Source organism: Lepisosteus oculatus, chromosome 29 (assembly GCF_040954835.1).
Source record: "Lepisosteus oculatus isolate fLepOcu1 chromosome 29, fLepOcu1.hap2, whole genome shotgun sequence".
NCBI classification, from domain to species: Eukaryota; Metazoa; Chordata; class Actinopteri; order Semionotiformes; family Lepisosteidae; genus Lepisosteus; species Lepisosteus oculatus.
The window spans coordinates 8,798,857-8,824,378 of record NC_090724.1 but is presented as its reverse complement, the minus strand read 5'-3'; the positions used below and the strand labels follow the sequence as shown (position 1 = coordinate 8,824,378).

General features: G+C 49.9%; 1 protein-coding gene across 1 annotated transcript in view; it reads left to right on the top strand.

Annotated features, from left to right (window-relative positions):
• The window catches only part of onecut3a (one cut homeobox 3a), a 29,185-nt gene extending 12,266 nt beyond the window's left edge, over nt 1–16,919 (top strand). Inside the window, exon 2 of the mRNA XM_006639872.3 lies at nt 14,294–16,919. Within this exon, the coding sequence (XP_006639935.1) occupies nt 14,294–14,586 (293 nt within the window). The 3' untranslated portion in view covers nt 14,587–16,919. The remainder of the gene's footprint in view (nt 1–14,293) is intronic.
• Nucleotides 16,920–25,522: the final 8,603 nt, after the last annotated feature.

Genomic DNA, 25,522 nt, shown 5'->3' with positions numbered 1-25,522 from the left:
CTTATAAAAGGGCCGATAATGGCCTGTTTAATGGGCTGTGTGGGCCGACTGCACCGGCGCGACTCGGTGTCAAGCCAAAAGCACTTGGTTTAGCAAAAGGCAGCAACACGGCCGTTGTGGGGAAGCGCGGGCCGAGTCAATCCGGCCGGGTACCGGCGGCCCGCCGGGACCGCTGTGATCCACAGAGGAGACTCAGCTCTCAGTCAGCCCAGCTCATCCCGACGAGTCGCTGTAAACGCGGGGACAGGGCGTGGAGCGGCCGGGCCTTATATCGAGCGTGTTTCGAGATCGGTTCGGCCCAGCAGGACCGACGCTCTTCTGCGGGAAACAGAAGCGGTCAAGGCCGTGAAAGGCCTTTTTACCCGGGGTGGCAATCGAGCCGGAGGGGTATCTTTCCGGTTCTGCCTCGATCGATTTCGATCTCTAACCCATCGGACCTGCTGCCCGAGCGGAGCTGTAGAAAGGCGGTTAAACTGTGGTTTTACAGCACCTGGGTTCGAAACCTTGCGGCGATAGAAGAACAGTTTCTTCATGCATATAGCGCCCTTCACGGACCCCAAAACACTGAACGGCAAAAAGATTCCGTTCGTTCTGGTGTCGTTTACCGGGCAAATGGAAACTTTTAACGCCAAGGGCTCTATTTCTCAACGAGCGATTTTGTAGTCTTGTTTTTAACTTCCAGTCCCGTCCGCAAAATTAAGTTAAAATGTAAACGATAGTTCTCTCCAAAACACAAGTTCCCCCCAGAAAAGCGACGAATCGCCCGTGGCTATTAAGTCTCAATGCAAAAGGAAGGGAAACGGCAGCAGGAGGAAAAGGCGGTTCATTAACACAGAGGTTTGAGGGTGCGGAGAGGAGCGTGTCGCGATCTGCAAGCACGGGCGGCGCCGTGCACTCGTGTCCGAGAAACCGCGGTGATTTTAGTGTTGTGGACAGCACAGAACAATCAGAACAATCGTTTGTTTTTTTCAACCCGATAGCTGGGTTCAAGCGCTGTTTGTCGCCCCGATATCAGTGCGTGAACACCAGTCGAAAAATCGTCAGTCAGATTTTAACAGTAGAGATCCACAAGGCGGCAAACCGTTGGTCAGGTATCTAGAAAAGTACTGTACGGCATACAAAATATAGGAACAAGTTAAGGTTTATTCCGCGCTGAAAAGAGAAGAAACACAGCGTTCCGACTGTGGAGCCTTCTTCGGCGCCATTTATGTCCAGTAAAAACCAGCAGCCCAGTAACTCTGCTGCAGACACTGGGCTCATTGATTCTAACATCGGTCCTGAGCTCCGACACGATGATCAGTTATTTATTCTTTAAAATCGATCGACCATCAATACACGCACACATATTCCATCTGGTCCTTAAAGATCATGCCCGTGACTGTAGAATGGTATATTCTAGACCTGTTTATTCGTAGATGTGTAATATTACGGAAATAACATCCGACATAGATGCCATTTAACCGTATCAAAATTAGTTTTAAATCGAATGCTTACAAATTATTTTTAAACCAGAGAAAATATATTTTTATATTAACAGAAATAGCCTGATAACGCGATTGATAACACAAATAAACATATAAGGACAGGGAATTGGAAAGCCAAAGATAAAATACATTTTCATCTCATTTTGAAATACGGAGTTTTTCTTTCGTGAACGAACAATAACAATTTTAACGAAACGGGACATGTTCAGAATCTGCTGCGGTACTTCGTGAAGGTTCGGAAAAAATGTAATAGTTCGGCGAAATTTCAAGAGCAGCAAATTTCCATTATCGTGCGATCTGTGTCATTGTAAGAAAACAGGACAAAATTGCCTAAAACGGAGAAAAAAATGAATTATAAGAATATTTTATTTTAAGATGTTAGCAAACTCGATTATCTTATTTTGTGGCCGTATTTTGATTATCTTTGTAGTAACGTACGAACGACTGCGTACACGATTGTCTAAAATGTCATATTAAAGTCTTGATCATATGTATCTAAAACAAAATGTGACGGAGCAATTTTAAGCGATTGAAATAATTTCTAACTTCATCTCGTATTGACAATCTAATCGCATAGGGTTTTTTTCCATATAAAAAAAAAGTCTCGCATCTCATGAATTTCGATTTAAAAAAACACATTCTAAGCCGCAATTTAAAGACAATGAAAAATGCAATTAAATCCCCGTTGACTAACAGAGTGAGGCATCGCCTCACACCAGCCTAGCCCAAGGCTCCTCGGCGGCTCGGATTGCAGTGGTCCCGGCCTGTAGCCGAACGGAACCGCGGAGTCCGCAGGCCGGGTCTTCAGGCGCGCCGTGCGCCAAGGCCGCGGGGCTGAGGGGCGCGTTCGTACGAACAAATACCAGCAAGGAACCGTAGGTCCAAAAGCCAGGTTTGTGTCAGAAACCGCCAGCGTTAATACAAGAATGAGCCGAAATGGAAAATAAAATTTTGAAGCTCACAGACGTATAACACTGCGGACATTTGAGAAGACAGTTTAACGACCTTAAGGTTATGAATTAAGCGGCATCAGAAGAATGATGTTTAAATCTAATCCCTACTATCAACGACACTCAATAGTTTGATAACACAGAAACATCTTAGAGACGCTTAGAATTTAACGATTTTCACAAGACATTCATACATATAATAATACACAAACATGAAAACAAAATACTAGTTCTAATTATAGATAATTATCCGATTCAGACTCTTGTAATGTTATATATCCTAGAATATTATGAAGTAATTTGTTTATAAATATTTTCTGTAAAGCAAAATGATATAATGGCGAAAGATATTAACTAAATGCAGAGATATGCAGGTCAACCTTAAATGCAGCGCGAACAGAATTCTCTCAAATTCTAGAGATCATCTCTCCTGGCTCAGAACCTCGATAATCACGTCGCAAAATCCGATGCAGAAATGTAGGACTTGTTTTCAAATTCCTTTCGCTTAGCGCCCGTTTGCGATTGACAGCGATTTACTTAATAAACTCATTTAGACAGCAAGTCAGTTAGAAAAACCACCTGGGGGACTTCTCCCAGAGTCTTTTATTTCTGTCCGTGGATCGGGCTCTCAATGGGCCATCGGCAAAAATCGGGGACGAGATCGCGGCGGAAATAATCGTTTTCTGCAGATTGTGGGATCGGCCCGAAAGGATGCTGGGCCCCTCACAGCGCTGTAACTACTGTAGATTCAGGAGGAGCAGAACGACGTCAGCTCTCAGCCCGCTCAGTTTGGACTTCTGACTGTACATGTATTTTCTGTCTTACTACAGATCTGTGAAATGGACCGTGCGTTAAGTGTATCGTGTAAAGTGTGATGGCTCTTAAATATTCTGTGTTATGTCCTTTACCTGTCGCATTTCCAGTCTGGGACGATAAAGCCAGTAACTGAGCGCAGTCGGGCGCTTGACTGAGGCGGGAATCAGGAATGAAAAGCTGGGAGCCTTTCTGAGCTCTTTCTGCCCCTCCTTCATTCCAGACCAGGTCGCACAACCCCTCCCGCCTCACTCACACACACACGACCACACTCACAACACGGCGACACAGACACACAACCACACTCAGAACACGGCGACACAGACACACGACCACACTCACAACACGGCACACAGACACACGACCACACTCACTACACGGCGATACAGACACATAACCACACTCACAACACGGCGACACAGACACATAACCAGACTCACAACACGGCGACACAGACACACGACCACACTCACAACACGGCGACACAGACACACAATCACACTCACAACACGGCGACACAGACACATAACCAGACTCACAACACGGCGACACAGACACACGACCACACTCACAACACGGCGACACAGACACACAACCACACTCAGAACACGGCGACACAGACACACGACCACACTCACAACACGGAGATACAGACACACGACCACACTCACAACACAGAGACATAGACACACGACCACACTCACAACACGGCGACACAGACACACAACCACACTCACAACACGGCGAGACAGACACACAGACACACACACGCGTGTCCCCGCCGCGCCGGTGGGCGCCGTATCTCTGTTAATAATGAACCGACTCGGGCCCCTGTTATAATCACAGATTAGAAACATTTTGTTTTGCAGCTTCAGTAGAAAGTCACTGATTTAACCGCCACGAACCACCACACTACTCTGAGGACCAGGGGCGGATGAACTGCACTGTCATGAGCAAAACTGTTAATTCCTCGTCACTGGCCCCTTCTGCGCTTTGGGTTCTCGGTATATATAGATATATTTTTACATCTCGGCTGGTCTTCCGATGGGCGCGACGGCGATAAATAATTAAACCGCGCGAGGGCAACTTTGCAGTCGGGTCATCTAAAAGAAATTAGACGGTTATTATTAGTGCTGGAGCAATAAAGTCCTGGAAAAGCTGACTGCACTGAACTGCCATGTTTTGTTGTCGCCAAGACTGGTTGTTTCGTCACAATTTTCAATTTGATTGCACGTCTGAATTTCTATAATAATAATAATAATAATAATAATAATAATAATAATTATTATTATTATTATTATTATTATTATTATTATTATTATCGGCTCTCCACCGCGCCGCACCCTGGAAACTGCTTAGTTGCCCTCCTCCCAGCGACCTTTGTGACGATTAGGAGACGCTGTTTAACTGATAAAAAGTTTCTCTTGGCCTCATAAATCTCGCCCGATGAAAAGAGAGAAATCAATTCGTAAAACAACAGGAGCGAGCCGGGCTCCCATTAAAGCGAACACGGCTGCGTTTAAGAGCGTGTTTGCGTGTCGGCAGCTCCGGGGCCGAGCGAGATTAGAGAGAATTATCACCGCGGCCGTGACGAGCGCACTCTTATCGGGAACAGGGCTCTGGGAGAGCGCGGAGCTGTGGGGCAGCGTGCACTGCTCGCACACTGGCCGCCCTGCTCCCGGGAATCGACAGAAGTCGGAGACAGACTTGTGCACTCAGCAGACGGCGAGTCTGGGTCTCTTCTCCTGTGTTACCAGAAAGCAAAATCAATTCCTCTCTCGCGCACGACCGCAGTCTGGAGCTCGCTCGAAGCCAGCGCCCCCTGCCCCCCCCCCCACAGGGTCTGTCTGGAGAGCTTCCCAGGTGAAGAACCGGACATCTCACGGCTTCCCTCCGACAGCCACAGCGAACCCAGAGAGGCTCAGATCTCACACCGGGGTGTTCGGAACCGGGGCCGTTGCGGCAGAGAATACCCCCCCCACACACACACACACCCACCACCCCCACACACCCAACGCACTTCCCCCACAACTGCACCAGGGCCAAACTAACAGAGCTCCCCTACAGCAGGCGGCTGGTCACGCCCCGGCCCTCCTGTCGCGTCCTGTTCAGGCCTCCGTGGCGCCTGAGCGACCCCCTTCGGACGGTGCGACTTTTTAATGCGGTGCCCGGTGTGCCCGGCGCCAGCAGGATCAGCCAAGCCCGCCGAGCAGACCAGCTCGTAACTAGCTGATCCGGGGGTCTCTCCCAGCCGGATTCTCCTGTTCGGACACAGGGGCACCTCGCCCTTCCGTCTCTAAAACAACTCAATTCCCTGCAGACTCCCTACAACATTCATATCCGTCTCATCGTCGGAGTGTGTTATGCACAAAGATCATTTCTCTCTTTTTTTCCACGCGTGGATTTTGAATCCGACAAAACGCGCGATTTGTTTTTAAAGACTGAACTAAATCACAAAGACTGCTCTCATACTGTAAGCATTTTCACATTAACAGATATTTCCATCTCATTCAGTTCAGAGTGGAGACGTTATGGCGGTGAGGTGGGAGTGTTTGCCGGTGAGCCAGGATGTGCACAGAATGCATATCCACATTGCAGGGCGGAATCCGAAAGCTGCAATTTCAAACACTGAATACATCATAAAACAGCAAAAAAAAATCTCTATCGATTCTCCATCGATCGCAGCCTATAAATGGGAACACAATTATCCGCTTTGCAATTCGTCAGGATTCTGTCTCTTTCCAGAATGTGCTGTCTCGTGCGCGCTTGCGTGGGTTAACCAGCCGGAGACTCGCGGGGACGGACCCGGACACGCGCACAGTGAAAGTTTGCGGGACTGGTCTCTCTGGTCTCTCCCGGCTTCCCCCGATTTCAGACCCGGAGGCCAGATTCCCGGCTTGTCCCAGGTCAACTGCCCGGTGTCAACATCGCAAGAGCAGTTCCTCGTTTCTGCTCCGCACGCGGTCCGATTCGCTAGCAATGCTGGGGCGATTTCAAGATTGTAACGCAGAACAGTTCAATTGGCCTGGAGCTGGTTTTGCAGTGGGCTGGGCGTGGCGTAGCCGCAGTGGCCGAGCGCCGCTGGGCAGCAGAAAGAGCCGTATTTTTCCAGGCGCAAACTGCCCGGTGCAAACACATCCGCACTCGGCGCTCGGACCCTCCACTTCGAATTGCCCTTAAACTGCACTTTGAACTTGTGCTCGACACCAGCTTCAGGGTCAAGATCAGCACGCACGACAGGGGGCGCTCTCCGAATCCTGGGCCGCACGCGACCCGAATTACACCACCCGACAAAAGCAGGCAAAAACGATGCACCCACTTCAAAGAGTACATGTCTGGAGACGAATACACTGCCACAATAATTACAGTTATTACAAACAAATCCATCCCCCATCACATCCAATCGCTGCTGCTTAAGACATCATCTTGCGGTGATATTGACGTACAATTTCCTGCACCAGCAAACTCTCGGCTACCCCACACAGAAGGCAAACAGGACATTTCTCCTGCAGTCATCTGGCACCCGGGCACTGGCCCTGGCACGAGGCTCCGAGTGCCCCAGTGGGTGTGGTGTGTGTGTGTGTGTGTGTGTGTGTGTTGGGGGTGTTGACACCCCAGCTCGTGCAAAAGGTGGGGGATTGCGCGTGTGCGCGTTTCAGAGTGGAGGAGAGATCAGGGAGCTTGTCCTAATACACTGCAACTGCGGAACTGCATTCAGATGCGTCTTCTGGCCCCGGCCCCGCTCCGACCGCCTGTTTACTCAATCGATCCGTTAAAAGGTGATTATATATCCTCACAACACACTGATTCAAGCAGACACCATGCCAAACAGATGCAACCAGAAATAGAGGTTTGTTATCAATAAAGCTATTTTAATGCTCGTCGGTTCACGCAGGCCCACACCTTACCGCCCGGGCTGTAGCTGTCGCCGAGAGAAGCCTTTGAAGGCAGTCGGGCAGATGTAAAAGCAGAACCGTCCTCGTGTTGCATATAAAAGGTTATGTATTTTAATGTCTCTCATTTACCATTGTGATCCCCGTTTTATATAACTGTGCAGATATAATTATATCTTTCCACACCTTCAGAATAACTAAGAGTCGGTGTTGTACCAAACTAATGAGGATTGAGAAAATTGCACAGAACACAAGACTATTAGGATGTAAAATCAACAGAATCCACTTTATATAATATATATACTCCCTCCTTGGCAAGCGGTCGTCTTAAGCGCATATTTAATAATTAACTATGTGAACTATAATTACTTTGATAATACTAAAAATATTAAAGGGTAACTTGCAAAAGCCGTTTAAAAAGAAACAAAAAAAGATAGCTAGGCATGAAAGCCCCGGCTACCGCGCGCTATCTCTCCCTGCCATCTCGACAACAGCCTGGCTCGGCCAGAGCCGGGAACATAAACACAGATCCAGCCGCCAGCTGCCGCTCGCGTTTCAGGCGGAGAGGCGATCGGGGATGTGTCGGCGATAAACCGTAACCCCCGCTGTTTACGAGTCAAGAGCAGATCTGGCTCGTCCGATTCCCAGAACACTTCTTCGTGCACCACGCAGTTTACAAAGCAGACCGACATGTTTTATTCTAAAAACAAGTGGGATCGACACCAGAGTGGGTTTATAAAGTATGTTTATAGAATGTTCTAGAATGTTTATAAAGTAGAATGAAATGCTACAAATTGTACCTTAAATTAATAGAGACGGCCGGTACTAAATACGAAATTCATTAAGCACGTCACATAATTATCAACACACAAAAACTGGGAAAAACCACGAACAAATCCTGCGACAGACAGAACGACAGTTTACAAGATCTCTTCTAATTTTTCCCATCAATGTTTAAAGTTCCGAAAAGGTGGAAACAAAGCGTTTTAGCCGCAGGCCCCGGACTGACGTTAGGCCAATGCGCAGAACAGCAGGACTCAACGCAGAATTAACAGAAGCGTTGAGTTTTCAAACTCGGACGCCGCGTTCAAGCCGTGTAAAATCAACCGCATGTATTTGCTGTTCGGTGTAAAAATGACCTCTTGGGCGCTGGTGCCCGTTTACCGGGGACCGGGGTTCGCCGGACCCAGTTCCTACAGGTAACGCCACGGGCCGCCTTCTCAATAACGTGTAGCGTTAATATCTTTAATGACATTAATAATGTGCGGGGTTACTGGGGTTACAATCGCTAATGACGCAGAATTGTTATTGCTGGAAACTGCAGTAGTGGTTCCTTCGGATTAAACACTCAGAGCAATGAACTCCCGGCTATACGACATGTACTAAACCGAACTCCCTCGGCAATCAGATGTATCTGTCAGCCCGGAGAAAGGAAACTTCTGTCAGGAGTGAATACTGTCTCAGTCCCTGCTTGTCCGCGGTCTTACACAGGACCGGCGTGTGTGACCCGGGGCCGGCCAGGGGATTCATCGAGGAATACCCACTGGACGGAGCGAGGTCTCTGGTGGGTGTTTTGTCCCGGGTGCGCCGGCAGGGGCTCCCAGCTCGGGACCAAGCAGCTCGGCGGTGATGGATGGGTGAAACGCGCGTGTTATTGCACTGGTAGCCTGTAGACAGCCTCCGAGGAGGTGCCGCTGCAGGAAAACAGACTTTATGCATTAAATTATCAGTATATTAGCACCAATTCCCCCTCATTACATTAAGGAGCATCGAGTTGGTTTGGGGGGGGGGTAGTTACGGCAGTTACGAGCTGCCAGGCGCTGCAGAACGAGAGGAATAAATGTTCCGAGGAATGGTTTTAAGAGCGGGCCAATCGATATCGGAATGATCAATCTATAAGCACATTAAAGCAACTGGAAACAACAGCACCATCAGGAAGAGACGAGAGTCCGGCGGTACCGCTGCTCTCCGGCTCACTGGGTCGGTTCCTCGGTATTGGAAACGAGAGCAGTCAGTCCTGCAAATTACAGTGCAATAATGTCCACAAATTACCCATAATACATTATAGCTCCCAGTACAGCACTCCACAGCTATACCAGTCCACTGCAGCACACTGCCGTACTAAAGCACACAGTACACTGCAGCTACAGCACACTTCACTCAACCATGCAATACTATATAGTGCCATACCGCTCACTCAGTACAGAAGGCCTCTAAGCACATTACTATACCTTACTATACACAGTACAGTACTGTACACTGAGTACAGTACACTGCATAATACACTACAAGTCAGCTACAGCACACGTTACCCTACTGTACAGTGCCTTCCTGAACACAGTACAATACAACTACAGCACACATTACCCTACTGTACAGTGCCTTCCTGAACACAGTACATTCAGTACAATACAACTACAGCACACATTACCCTACTGTACAGTGCCTTCCTGAACACAGTACATTCAGTACAATACAACTACAGCACACATTACCCTACTGTACAGTACCTTCCTGAACACAGTACATTCAGTACAATACAACTACAGCACACATTACCCTACTGTACAGTGCCTTCCTGAACACAGTACATTCAGTACAATACACCTACAGCACACATTACCCTACTGTACAGTACCTTCCTGAACACAGTACAATACAACAACAGCACACATTACCCTACTGTACAGTACCTTCCTGAACACAGAACATTCAGTACAATAAAGCAGAAATAAAAAATAATAATAATAATTTTAATTCCTCGAATCTGATTACTTACCGCGTATTCTGGTTTGCTCAGACAAGTTTGACTTCAGTCCTAAGAATCTGACCTCGCTTGACCCCTGCAGTCCTCTTCGACTGACTCTGTGATTGGTCATCTGAGGACGCTCGCCTGTCCAGCCCCTGTCTTTCCCAGGCGCGTTCTGGAGAACATGGCGCGCGTTCACGTTGCTGGTGGATGTTTTTCTTGGGGGCCGGGACGTCACTCCCACGCAGCATATATAATAATAATAATAATAATAATAATAATAATAATAATAATAATAATAATAATAATAATAATAATAATAATAATATTAATAATAATAATAATATATAACATATTCTCATCGATTAAAGAAAGCAGTGATGACATTTCACTTGCATATTTGACACCTAGAGTCTAAAAAGGAACTTAATTCAAGTATGTCTTGTAAGACGACGTGTGGATTTGTTAAGACACGTGCACCAGCTGACTCTGCCGGAGCGAATGTGGCGGAAATATTTCGGGACCAGAGGAGCGCAGATCCACGGGACTTTCAGGCAGGTTTGGTTGTCTTGTGAAGCGCCTCTGAGTTTGCGGTCAGGCCGCCCCGTGTGGCTGCGTGTTCTGGCGTTGTAATCCGGCCTCGGGTCTGCTAATCCCCTCCTCACGGTGTCGGTCACACCTCCACCCCTCCCCACTCTCTCCCCACCCGCGGGGACACGGTGAACTGCGCGCGGGCTCGCCAGAAATATTTGAACTGCAATCACTAAGTTTCAGACACGGATTATTCACGATTCGATCGATCAGCATTGATTATTGAGCGCTGCTCTCGCGCGCCGAGCTCGAGAACACCTGCCCCATTCTCTGCCCCCTCAGCGCCATCAGTCTCCTTCATGTCCTTCATCTCCTTCACCCTCCTCCATCCCCCTCGTCTCCTTCAGCGACCCGCTCTCCCGGAACAGCACGGAGCGGAACGTGCCCGGAGACACCGCTGTTTTCCAAAGTAACATTTGTCGTGTTTCAAGCGACTGCCGCTCCCTCTCGGGCCCCGAGGTCTCTGTGTGTGGAGTCTGCATGTTCTCTCCGTGTTCTTGTGAGCTTTCATCGCGTGCGCCGCCTGCCCGTTCTCTTGTTTGGCCCCAAGCAGGAGAAAGCGGCTTCATGTTAATGGTGGAGATAAATCACAGGTATTATAAGAAAATAGCGGTTAGAAAGGAGAGGACGCAATTCGGGGCACACTCTGCACTCGTCCGGTATCTCGTTGATCTGGGGATCTGGGCAGCTCGTGACTGAAACCCCCTTTCACTGGGAGGGTGACCTGTTCCCAATTCTTGCTCCTTTGACACGGTGTGACTTCCCACGTTTAAACGAGCCTCCAAAGTCACGGGGCAGCGGGTGTCCTGTCTAGGAACCCATTTCCATAAAAAAAAAAACATTGGAAAGGGAGTCTTATCCCGTCGCTCCCGGGACGCTGAAGAGAATACAGGAGCGGCCTCGTGCTCCGGGGCCAGCGGTGACGTTCGTCAACAGCACGCGGGAGGGAATTCTCCGCGCGCGCAGGGACACGGGAACCACAAGTTTCAGGGGCAGGAAATTCATTTTCTGTGTCATGGGCACATAGTTCCGGTTATTATGCGATAGTTCAAGTTGTAAAACATGGACGCAGACTCATGTGAAGGCTGAGCAGCGATGGTCTAATAATAATAATAATAATAATAATAATAATAATAATAATAATAATAATAATAATAATAATAACGTACACGCGATTGTCTTGGCTCTGACGTGAACGATCCTATCGGGAGGAAGGATGCGGTTGCCATGGAAACCACCAAATCTCAGCCTCATCCCACGCAGGTTTGACCGAAACTAGACTCCGGCCGCTGAGAGGGAGAGAGGGGGGGGGGGTGAGGCGGTGAGGGGGGTGTGCGGCTCTGCCGGCGCGTGTGTCTGTGAGAGACGGTGCTTTCCAGGCTTTCCTGTCGAGACGCGAGCGCTTCCTTCTCGCGCCGAGCCGGCGTGTTGACGTGACCTTTCAGCTCGTGCTCTGGGGCGCGCGCGAATTCTTTGGGAGGCTCTACGTTTTGTGAGTGTGTGTGTGTGATTGTGTATTTGTGCTGTGCATATGCGCTGTACTGTAGCTGTAAAAGCTGCAATGATCGATTTTCCTTTCTTTCTGCAGCGCAGTTGGTTCAGTAATCAGGCCCCCATCCCCGCTGATCGATCGGTATTGATCTATAAGCCTAGCGCCTGTAGCAAAGCAGCCTGGTCTAGTTCTCCCGCTCTCACAGCGCTGGTCCCGGGCGCCACCCAGCGGTGGAGAGGAGAACGGCAAGCTGTCATCCCAGGCGCAAAGAAGGAAAAGAATCAAACCATTAATACCGGAGACCCATGGGGGTCAGAGAACATCTGAAACTTTTAAAAAACACTGACGCACCCCCTCCGAAACTGTCTGCTCCGTGTGACAGCTCTCAGCCTGACCCGGAGCCAGCCAGAAGGGGCTGTAGGGATCAGGCTCTGGTCTGGCCACTGGAAGGCTGTGGGTTCGAGCCCCAGGTCAGTCGCTGCTGTTGACCCCCCTGGGCGGGACACCTCACCCAGACAGCCGCAGAGGAATATACACTTCGCAGCCACGCGCAAGGGTGCAGATACGAGCCTCGCGGAGTACCTGGAGAGGCAGCAGCAGCAGCTGGGGCAGCTGGAACCATAGTGTCTGCTGCCTGCTCAGTGTTTGTTGGCACAGAGGGGCAGAGTGGGGTAGAGAGGGGCAGAGAGGGGTAAAGGGTTAGAGAGGAGGGCAGAGAGGGGGCAGATAAGTGCAGAGAGGGGTAAAGAGGGAGGAAGAGAGTGGCAGAAAGAGGTAGAGGGGGGCAGAGGGGGGCAGAGAGGGGCAGAGAGGGGTAGAGGAGGGTAGAGGGAGGTAGAGGGAGGTAGAGAGGGGGTAGAGAGGGGGTTAGAGGGGCGTAGAGAGGGAGGTAGAGACGGGGGCAGAGAGGGGGTAGAGGGGGAGGTAGAGAGGGTAGAGAGGGGGTTAGAGGGGGGTAGAGAGGGGTAGAGGGGGTAGAGGGGGGGTAGAGAGGGGTAGAGGGGGTAGAGAAGGGGGTAGAGAGGGGGGTAGAGAGGGTAGAGGGGGTAGAGGGGGGGGTAGAGGGGGGGGTAGAGGGGGTAGAGGGGGTAGAGGGGGTAGAGGGAGGTAGAGAGGGGGTAGAGGGAGGTAGAGGGGGGGGTAGAGAAGGGTAGAGGGGGAGGTAGAGGGGGGGGTAGAGGGGGTAGAGGGGGGCAGGTGCTGCGCTGTGGCCGCGAGGCGGGCAGGAGGGTGTGGAGTGGCTGCAGGCTGCAGCCGTGCTGTAAAATATGAAAATGATGGAGGCGCGCGGGGGGCTTAGACAGCAGCGGTAAACAGATTTGACGGAGAGTGAGATCGATCGTCTTCCCTCACTGTAATTAGACAGAGAGAGGGACAGGAGAGGGGCCGCTACTTCAGCACAATTATACACTGGGGGGGAGGAGGAGTGGGCTGGGCTGCGGCGCTGTGGCTGAGCTTGGCTCAGGGGCAGAGGTGTGCAGCAAGAGGAGCTGTTGAGGAGTGGTGTAGCATCTCCACTAACCCCCCCACACACACACACACACTCGCACACAGCTACACAGTCTCTCAGCCACTGCCTGCAGTGACCTCCTGTTGCCTGGTTATTTCATTTGGAGTTTTTGAGGGGGGAAGCTGGAATTCCTCGGAGCCCCAGTAAAGATGTGGTTATTAAAAACCCCAGGAAAGCCCACGAGCTCCCCCTGCCCCCCAGTCCTGAACAAGTGGGGCTCCGTCTGTCTGTCTGTCTGTCTCGCACACAGGAGGGGAAACACAGCAGACTGGGCAGCATTAATATGGACAGCACACATGCACAGACAGATACACACATACATATGCACACACAGATACGCAAAGATACACACACATACATACAGACACATGCACACGGATACGTAGAGACACACAGATACACAAAACTATACACACATAGATACAGACACACAGACACGTACATATGCACTCACACTCACACAGACAGATACATATACACACAGATACAGGCACATTGACACAAACATATGCACACACACGCACACACAGATACACACATAGATACACAGACACACATACACACACGGATATGTATACACACACATATACACACACAGACACATACATATGCACTCACTTGCACACATAGATACACACATACTGTATACACACACACACATACTGTACATATGCACTCACACACACACACACACAGACACATACATACGCACTCACACGCACACATGCACACCCCCAGAGTGTCCCGCCCTGCCTGCCGCTGTTCCTCCCAGAAGCCCTCACTCCGCTGTCCTGTCTGCTCCTCCCCCCAGCCTGCAAGCGCAAGGAGCAGGAGCAGCACAAGGACCGCAGCATGGCGCCCAAGAAGCAGCGGCTGGTGTTCACCGACCTGCAGCGCCGCACGCTGATCGCCATCTTCAAGGAGAACAAGCGCCCCTCCAAGGAGATGCAGATCACCATTTCGCAGCAGCTGGGGCTGGAGCTCAACACCGTCAGCAACTTCTTCATGAACGCCCGGCGCCGCTGCGTGGACCGCTGGCACGACGAGCACGGCGCCAGCCCTGGCCAGCCGGGGACCTCCGCCACCACCTTCTCCAAGGCCTGAGTCGCCGACACAGACACAGAGAGCGCCGAGCCGGTCTCACTTTGTCTGCCTGTCCATCCGACCGCTCCCCACCCCATCTCACCTCTGCCCACTGGCCGATGTAGTTTGGTCCTCCGTCCACGTGGGGGCGATCTAATTTCCTTATTTTCTTGCTATTTGTTTCTAGCTCAAGACTTCCCTTTTAATCACTGCTGGCTCTTCAGGACACAATCTGCTGACCTCTCCAGCCTGTCTGGCTTTTGCAGATGCCTTTGGTAAAAGTTCATCACTGTAGAGTGAAGCCAGAGAGGGTCTCCATCACATTTCATTGGTTATAAAGGAAGAACATTAAAGAAAGGGGATAAATCTCGCAGCACACAGCCTTATCACTTGAATTTCCTCTTTGAAGAGCACAGGCACCTGAAGATCAGCAGCAAACATCCAATACGCCTCACTCTTCCCCCCCTCCGTGAGCTCTCTCACTGCAGGATGAAAGTACTCTGAAGGTAAGGCTTTGAAAAAAAAAGTATGAATTACAGGTGTCAACTTTCTTTTTTACAAATAGACCTTTTTTAATTGCATCACCCAACCTGACACACCAATTACCGAGCAGAAGAAGGAAATTCCATGGCCCCTCCTTCCTTAAAAAAAACCAGACCTGGGACCCAGAGGACAAAAAGCAAGCAGGCTCCCAGTTTTGCACAGATTTCCAAGCCTTGTGAAGACCGGATGGGGTTCCTCTGGGACCGGATTGGGTCACAGCTGCTTTCCTCCATTTGGACCACTAGGGGGAGACGTTCTCCCCGGAGGTCCTATCGCCCGTGTGGTCTCTCTCTCTTGGAGCTCTAAAGTATATAGGATGGGCTCAGTACAGGAGCTCTTTTTATGCTAAAAAGAGAAAGAAAACAGAAAATGAAAGAAAGTCTGGCTGAACATGAAAGAAAACGTCACACACTGGCGCCACCTGATGGCCTGATGGAGGATGGCAGCCAGCACCCCCCGCACGCACTGACAAAGTGAAGCCCGACAGACGCCGCCCAGGTGATCCAGAAACTGCAGCCACTCCAAAAGGGCGAATAGAATTCCTGAAAAAAAAACGGCAGGAAAACCTGGGAGGCTCTTCCGGCTGTCTGCTGGGGGCTGGTGAGGTCAGACGGGACGTGAAGCCACAGCCCAGAATCAGCACTCGCCATCCTCCCAGACTGCCCTGCTGCTCCGCCAGGAAGCGGATCGGAGAGGGTCGTCCGTGATTCCGGTCCTGGCTGGGCTGATCCCCGGACCCAGTATCCCTGTCAGGAGTCACGGACCCGGACACCTACACCCGCGGTCGGCCCTGGGGTTGTTGTCGTCTGAAATGGGTGGATGGGCAGTGCTGGATTTTCTGATGGATTGAAATGAAAACTTTTACAAGCCTCATCTCTCTGTTACCAAAGAAAAAAGAAGAAAGCATCAAGAACCAAACAAAGATTTAAGAGGAAACGTCGAGGGGAGGAAACACAAAAGTGGAAATGGAGCAAAGACTTTAAGCCTCCGCTGAGACAGGGGGCGCTGCGCTCAGCGGCCACACTCTGAGAAAATATTACAATATAGTGCCAATGACAACTGCCTTAATGATAATCAGTGAAGAGGGTACTGCTTTCACTCAGCTACAGCGCTCCCTAGAGGGCGACCTGTGCCATAACAACCACAATCGATTTTTTGATTCATGCAAGACGTCTTTATTTTTAAAAAAAGGGGAAAAAAAATCAAACGAAAAAAACATTTTAAATCAAAACCTCAAGAGGACAACAGCAACAAAAGACTGGCGATTTTAAGAAAACTAAAGCTCTTTCTTTCTCTCTCTTTCTCTTTCATCTCTTCCAATCTCCTTTGTCTGTCTCTCTCTTTCTTCTATCTACATACTGATGCGGGTAAATAGTACCATAGACACAGAGTTTCTGTTTCTTGTTACTTCTTTTGTGCTCTGTTGTGCAGAAACTATGCGTGAGGCACCTTGTTGACTAAACCAAAAAAAAAAAAGAACAGACTTGATAAAAGGAAAAGGGATGTAAACCGAAGAGGGACTTCGAACTTTTTGCATTATTTGTGAATACTCGTATGGTTGACCAGAGGCAATTATTGATTTCAAAATGGGGTGAGAAAAAGACACACACAAAAAACTGACAGATGGAAATAAAACCACAGAGGCAGGAGCAGGAACACGGCATGTTGGGAATGACCTCTGGCCTTTCACCTGGAGCCTGAACCCATCCCAGCATCCTCTGTGCTATGCTCCAGGGTGATGTCTTGTGTCGAAGGTGTAAAAATCTCCATTCTTCATTTACCCTCGTTAGTGTTTAGGGTGGGGGGAGGGGGGTGGGATAGCCTCATGAGAACATTGCTACGGTTCTGAAATATCACGGTCTGCCTCCGCGTCTTTAAGCTAGATAATCAGTCCCGAGCGTGGTATTTCTGAACTGCAGCAAGGGCGTGGGGAGAGGCGTTCTGAGGTATGGGGGAGCTTCTCTCTAACCGAAGAGAGAGATGGGAAATTAAGAGGCATTTTTTTTCCAGACGAGGATATATAAATATATATATATGATTTTAAAAATAACCTTGTTTCTAGTGAGAACCAGTGTGGCTACCTCACTGAGCTGTGTGGTTTGTGAAACCGCCACTGATACCAAAGATTTTTCCAGCCTGTCTGATCTGACGCAGCCGAGGGGGGGACACTGCCCTGGACTGACCCCACCCGCCTTGCGCTCACTGCTCCTGGCCTGTCCCCAACACTGCGGGCACACACTCACACACACTCACACGCTCACTCACACACATTCACACTCTCACTCACACACACTCAGGCTCACTCACACACACTCACATACTCACACACACACTCTCTCACACTCAGGCTCACTCACACACACTCACACACACACTCACTCACACTCAGGCTCACTCACACACACTCACATACACACACACTCTCTCACACTCAGGCTCACTCACACACACTCACACACACACTCTCTCACACTCAGGCTCACTCACACACACTCACATACACACACACTCTCTCACACTCTCACACACACACTCTCTCACACTCAGGCTCACTCACACACACTCACATACTCACACACACACTCTCTCACGCGCACACACTTACTCACTCACACACACAGACTTACTCACACTCCCACACTCATATACACACACACTCGCACACACTTGCACACACACACACACACACACTCACATACTCACACACACACTCTCTCACACACACACACTTACTCACACACACAGACTTACTCACACTCGCACACTCATATACACACACACTCGCACACTTACTCACACACTCAGGCACGTGATATGAAACAGTGGGGAGGCACAGGAGGGACCTGCAATGGGGTCAGACAGGTCCGTTACCACAACACGAGGAAAAAGCACTTTACTGGGTGTGAAGTCTACTTATTTATTTTATTCTCATATTTATTTGACAGACCTGTTACTAGCAGAAGATAAATGTGTTACTGGAATTAGGTGCGATCTTCCCTGGGTCACACTGAAACCCCCCTTTATGAGCTGTATATATTTCTTTATAAGGGTATGAATTCAGTGACCTTACTGTAGAAATGGACCTGGTACACTCAGTCATGTTGGCCCTCCACCTAGAGCTATTTTTTGTAATATATAGAGAGAGTGGGTGCAATGTGACTGCTGTGAATGGGTTGTGTCCATATTGGCAGCCAGTCTTGATGCCAAGTGTCACTGGTCCCCGCCCACTACTACCATTCCTCAACACGATAGGCTGCTGCTCAGCAGAAAGCCAGAGACCCCGCCCCCTTCCCCGGACCGAGGCCCCTCCCCCCCCGCGGCTGGTGGTCAGATCTGGTTGGCACGTGTTGACAATTTATTCTGAAATACCTCAAACATTTCATGTAAAGTTTATGTGATTTAAATAATAACGATATGAATACTATTAATACTATTAATGATAACAATAATAATTATAGTTAGTTTTTGGAACTTGTGACTTGAAGCTTTATACTGTTAAAATGATCTTTTTTTTTTTTTGCAAGGTCTGGCCCGGCTTTCTGTGCTGGAGGAGAAGCAGGAAAGAGGCTGTTACTGTAGGCGACAGAGGTGGTAGAGAGGCAGGTCAAAGAGAGGCTGAAAAAGCACCTTTTTGCATTTTCAGAAATAAGGCCAAAAAAAAAAGATTCTGATTTCCGGTCAAGTAACCTCCTCTAAAACAGAGGGAGAGAAATCTCAGTTTTCTCCTGTTTGGTTTTTGTCGTTTTCTCCTCTCTGGATGCCTTGGGATCCAGCATCTTTCCTACTTTGTGCCGTTGTTTCTATGTGTTCAAGTGTTGGAACTGTAACTTTAGGATAAAAAAAAGGAAAAAAAAAGAGCAAAACCCCCAAAAAAGCAGCAGATCCGGTGTTGGGGAGGGTTGGAATTTTTGGATTTTTTTTTTCCCGCATGGATACTGTGTAACTCTGTACAGAACTATGGGATTGGCTCGTAGTCGTGTGGTGGGAGGAGTCGGCCAGGTCGGTGGGGGTCGTGGGGCTCTGATTGGCTGAGGGAGAGGGGGGTGATGGGAAGGCCTGGACCGGGGTGCGGGTGGGGGGGGTGGGGGGGGCAGGGTTCGCTATTTATTTGTTATTTATTCTGACTGGTGTGCATGAGTCCCTTCAATTCCCTCCCACTCGAGGTCTTTGCATTTAATTTCTGTTTCTTGTCTCGTGTGTATGTGTATCATCCTGACAGTAGGGGGCAGCACCCCGGGTTGGCCTGCGCTCTCACTCTCCGTCGCTCTCACGGGCCGGCCTACAGCTTCCCAATATTCCTCCTTGATCCTTTCTTATCCCAGACTGTGACAGCGGGAGGGCTGGGGTTTACGGACCAGTGACAGAGCAGACAGGTTTTGGGCAGCTGGAGTTTCCCCTCGCGGCCGTCTTGACATGCTGGAGCGTTCACTAGTTCCAGGGAGCGACTGTGCTCCGGTGTACCAGGCCGCCAGCCGGGGGCAGCTGGGCAGTGCCCCAGCCCTGGAGGGCTCTTGCAGTGCCGCGCGGCGCTCTGAATCTCAGGGAAGGGATCCGTCAGACTGAAGTGGGCCGGGACGCGGAGAGGAAGAGGGGGGACACCCGCGGGGTGTCTGCTCCCACTTCTATCACGTGCGTTTCTGTGGGAATCAAGTGTCTTTGTGGTGATGGAAGACAATCAATCTCTGGGGCAGAAGAGAGAGAACGAGAGAGGGAGAGAGGAGAGTCAAGTCAAGCAACCTCCTTCCGCCACACACACACACCCCTCAAACCTAAACTTTGACCTCTGACCTTCCCCCCGAGAACCCCCCCCAATACCCACCCACCCATGTCCAGCACCGAAGTGGGAGTCTACCCCACTGACAGAGCCCCTCTGAGCCTTAAATGATCCTGCGACACAAGCTGTCTCCTTAGAGGGGCGTTTCAGGGCCAAAGTGAAGACGAGCACAGAAAGCTCTGTCTGTACCCCCTGCGCTGGCACAACCCAGGCCTGCGCCGGCATCAGTGGAGCGGTACCGGTCCAGCACCCTTTGAGAAACTGGCGTTCGTGCACACGGACAGACTCCCGAATCCATCAGGCATACGTTTCCATTGAAGTGCTAGGGCACTGGGACAGACAGCAGGAGACTGGAGAGCGCCCCCTAGTGCGTGGGTGGTGGTACTGCAGTGTTATTCGCCTCCCTTCCAGGACTTTATCCCACTATATATCCCACTCTATTCCAGGATCTAGTCCACTGCCCCCGTCAGTCTCTTGTTAATGAAGCTGGTTGGCACGAAGGCCAGTTGGGCATTTTTTTGCACAGAAAGCTATGCAAACACCTGACCCCCCCAATCCTAATCGTTGCTGCTGGGTCAGCGTGTACAATCAACCCCCCCCACCCGCCCCCCAGTCCAGTTTGCAGTACCGGGCTCTTTGGGTATATCGCAGTGTCCGGAAATGCAGTGTAGCACAGAGGCCGTAAGTGTGTATATAAGTGTCTTGTTATTGTATCGCCTGTATTGCTGATCATTGTCCTTCCTGATTGGTTTCGTTTCTCAATGAACCGGGCACTTTAAATCCGAAGTTGAAAAAAAAAAATCAGTCCCCGCCCATAGCTCGCTGCGCCCCCTGGTGTCCTCGCTGTGAAACAACACCCGTGCCCCTGCGCGCTGACGGGTCGGTTTCCGAGGCTGGCTGCCAGCACGCTAATCCCGCGGTGCCGCCCGTCTCCGGCCGTGGGAATCGCCGCAGGCCGAGAGGGAGACTGCTAGTTGTTTCCAAGAGCCACCCGAGCGCAGGGTCGCACCGGAATGAGATGAATGACAATGCCGAGTCAGAGCTCATCGCAGACGGCCGAGGAGTGCCCGCTCTGAAACCAAAGACTATATACCAGGTACGACAATCCAGCGCTCAGAAACCAAGACAATTTCTAACCCCCTTGCGGGCACTCGGCAGGGCTGTCTCGACCCACACACCCCTCCCCAAAACTCCCCGCAAGCACGGCGGAGGAATGCACAATCAACACACAACACACAACACGACAGCGTGCGGGACTGACCCTCCGCTCCCTCCTCCTCTCTCCGGGAGAGACCCGAGCTCTGTTTGTGTGTTTGTGTGTGTGTGTGGACCTGGCGTGGAGAAAATCTGCTGAGAATTTCTGTTACAGAAAGTAAGGACCTTATGTGTTTAAAAAAAATAAACAAACCGAAATAAAACAATCAATTCCTGTATTTTTTTTTTCAGGGAAACAATCGCAGGAACCTTATGTCTGATGCCAAAAAAATGTTTAAAACAGAACGATAACAAAATTGTCACCTATTGCGAAGGCTTTAACCAAACAGGACACGTGTAAGAAATTCTAATTATTATTATTATTATTATTATTATTGTTGAGGAGTCATTTAGTACATGAACATTAATTAATTGATTAAATGAGTGTCTGATTACTTTAAGAAACGTGATCTGTCTTTTTAAATGTGGAGCAATAGGAATCTCATGTCGCGTGACTTTCTCGAGCTGGACCGTGATCTGGTCGCGATCGGTTGCGCGAGGTGCCGTTTTGAGTAAACAAAGCCAGAAAAGCGCGTGTCAACACACGACACAGCACATCTGGTTCGAACGCGGATACCTTAAGCTGTGCCGGATTTCCCATTAGGCGCTGTAATAATAATAATAATAATAATAATAATAATAATAATAATAATAATTGCTTATACTTATATAGCGCTTTTCTGGACACTCCACTCAAAGCGCTTGACAGGTAATGGGGATCCCCTCCACCACCACCAGTGTGCAGCACCCACCTGTAGGCAGTGCAGGCACAGTACCTAGGGCCTGTGAAACTGTTAGGGCCTACGAAGGAGGGAAACACTAGTGACTGACGAAAAACGAGCTGCAGCAACACGCTGGCGATCGACTCTCGGTTCTCCACATCAACAATCACGCGCTCTCTAGCAGCTGTTCTAGAAACTAGAAGTGTGGAAGTGATGGTCTCTCGACTCGCCCCAGCAATCGCCTGGTTTAGCATGAGAACAGTTTAAAGTGCATCTTGTCAATCGACGTCATTCAACCGGCGTTGACACCCCTCACCTGTCACATTTCGGAGTGAAAGTGCCGAGGGCCGACGAGCACCACAATCCGGCTTAAACTGTCTTTTTTCCCCCTTTTTGCAAGAGAGATTTTTCCTCCAAGCGGCCCACCCCTGAGTCAGCCGGCCGCTGGGCTGCTATTCCGTGTCTCGCCAGAGAGAGGAGCTGTTCCCGAATCAAGCCCGCTCAGACGGCAGACACCTGACTCTTCCTGTGGGTCTGACACACGGCCTGATTTTCACCACAGCGCAGCTCCTCATTTCCCCATTGAGGTGCTCATTTGCTTAATTGACCCTCTTGACCTCAACAACTTCCCTGTGGCTGCTGTGACCTGACTCTGCCTCAGACCTGTAGCTTCCTGTTTCAGCTCCACAGGTGGGTCCCCAGTTAACTCAATAAAAGGAATAATTTCAGCCCCTTAAATTGTTTCCAGCTCTTTTTGGACATTTTGGTGATTCAGTTTTAACTGTTCTAGAAGTAATAATAATAATAATAATAATAATAATAATAATAATAATAGCTTTCTGGACACTCCACTCAAAGCGCTGTACAGGTAATGGGGATCCCCTCCACACCCACCAGTGTGTACCCCCACCTAGATGATGCGCCAGTCCGCTCCCCACACACCAGCTCTCAGTGGGGAGGAGAGCAGAGTGATGAAGCCAGTTCAGAGATGGGGATTATTAGGAGGCCATGATGGGTAAAGGCCAGGGGGAAAATTTGGCAGGACACCGGGGTAACACCCCTACTCTTTTCAAGAAACACCCTGGGATTCTTAATGACCACAGAGAGTCAGGACCTCGGTTTTACGTCTCATCTGAATGACGGTGCCTGTTTACAGTGTAGTGTCCCCGTCACTATACTGGGGCATTAGGACCCACACAGACTGCAGGGTGAGCGCCCCCTGCTGGTCCCACTAACACCTCTTCCAGCAGCAGCCTCAGCTTTCCCAGGAGTCTCCCCTCCAGGTACTGGCCAGGCTCACAGCTGCTGGGCTCCAGTGGGGCTGCCAGCTGGGAGCTGCAGAGTGATATGGCTGCTGGCTGAAGTACTTCAGATCTTCAAATGGAAAAGAAAAACTCGTTAAATTGATTAAGGATTTGATGAAGTAAAGAAAAGAGCCCAGCTGAAGCAGATACTAGCAGTTGTGGGGGCCCCCAGGAATGGACTGGGGACCCCTGGATTAGGGGTATTAACAGCATCTTTAATTTTAGGATTAACAAAATGAATCAACAGTTCCCACTCTCACCTTCACACAGGGGTGAGTGCTGGGTCCACAATCAGAGTTCTACGGGCCTGGAGGTTTTACAGAAACCTTTCAATCAGCACTTGATCAAGACCTGGAAAACACTGCCTGGCCTGCCACTGAGCTCAATTAAGACATAATGTCTGAGATGGAATAAAAGCCAGAATCAGATTCTGAACTCCGGGTCCAGAGCTGGTCAGCCCCTGCTCCGCTGTCCCTAGAATTGACACATCCATAAAGAGCCCTGCCACACAACACCAAACACAAAACTGAGGAGACACGAACACAGCGAGGTCCAACACAGATGATTGCAAAGAAGCCTGATAATACACATGTGCTGAATAGCATTTATACTTGAATGTCATTAACTCCCTGCGCCAGAACTTGCGTCCAGCTGATGGCTGGGCCCTTAATCACCAGGTCCAATTGCTGACTAATTAATCCGCTTGCTTGTTTTTATTTCAACTACACTCAGTCCTTAGTTTGAGAAAGGACCAGTACACAGGTTCTTAATTCTGGAGCTGGCAAAGCCCTGTGTCTGTTGTCTACTGAATCCTTTTTTGATATGTGCTCTCGGCTATTAAAACAGACAAATTGATTTGGACGAACCCTGTGCCAACAGGAGGGTTTAGGGACGGCCCTCCTGCAGGTGTGAGCTGAAATGTAACCAACTGGACTTGTGGAGAAGGACAAACACACCTTTACCTGTGTCTGATCATCATGAACTGATCACCTTCAGACCCGTTTGCCCAGAAATCAGGCAGATTCTTATTTAGCAAGTTGAAGATAAGTGGCAGAAAAACCTGTGCGCTGGAGTTGTGGGAATCCTCTGAGCTGGGTATCCTTGAAACAGGAAAAAAAAACTCTAAAGCAGGAGAAACTCTAAGCCAGCCAGCAGATGGATCGCTGGCAACAATGAGCACCGATTGTTAAGGGCCCAGTTAGGACAGCAGCCATATCACCCTGCAACTCACAACTGGCAACCCACTGAAGCTAAGCAGGTGTGAGCCTGGTCAGTACCTGGGTGGGAGACCTCCTGGGAAAAACTAAGGTTGCTGCTGGAAGAGGTGTTAGTGGGGCCAGCAGGGGGCGCTCACCCTGTGGTCCATGTGGGTCCTAATGCCCCAGTATAGTGATGGGGACACTATACTGTAAACAGGCGCCGTCCTTCGGATGAGACGTAAAACCGAGGTCCTGACTCTCTGTGGTCATTAAAAATCCCAGGGCGCTTCTCGAAAAGAGTAGGGGTGTAACCCCGGTGTCCTGGCCAAATTTCCAATTGGCCCTTACCAATCATGGCCTCCTAATAAATCCCCCTCTATGAATTGGCTACATTACTCTGCTCTCCTCCCCACTGATAGCTGATGTGTGGTGAGCGTTCTGGCGCACTATGGCTGCCGTCGCATCATCCAGGTGGATGCTACACATTGGTGGTGGTGGAGGGGAGTCCCCATTACCTGTAAAGCGCTTTGAGTGGAGTGTCCACAATAATTGTAAGCAATTATTATTATTATTATAACAGTCAGTGGAGAAACAATGGACTCCCAGGACCAGGGCTGAGAGCACTGCCCTCTGCTGGTTGCAAATGGAAAAGGTTCACTTCCTGCAGGATGGAGCACGTTCCCCAGGGCAGGAATACCCTTCTGTTCCTGGGGGATACCTGCTAGCTTTCATCAGAGCTGAGGTCCTCACTGCAATGAGTCCCTACCTGAACAACCAGGTTACCTGGTTGCAAGTTTTACTACTCAAAGGCAGGGGGGTTAAGTTACTTAAAAGACTCGGTGGTTAAAAAGCAACCTCCTACATGTTAAGGAACTGGAAGCAGTTTAAGAGTTCAGATTAAACCACTAGGACGACTGAGGGTTCAGGTAGTTCATGGGGCGCTCAGCTGGAACAAGAGCCAGGAGGTGTGGGGGGTCTCGGGGGACCAGGACTGGGAGCCCCTGTTCCAGGGAGGGGGTACAGGTGTGTCTTTTACCATGCCCCCCTGGGAGCAGCTGATCAGACTGCCCTGGGCAGGCCTGTGTCTGACGTATACCACCACCCTGGGCCCACTGTATAAGACCCTGCTGGGACATACTGCTGTCCCAGAGATCGAGGAGT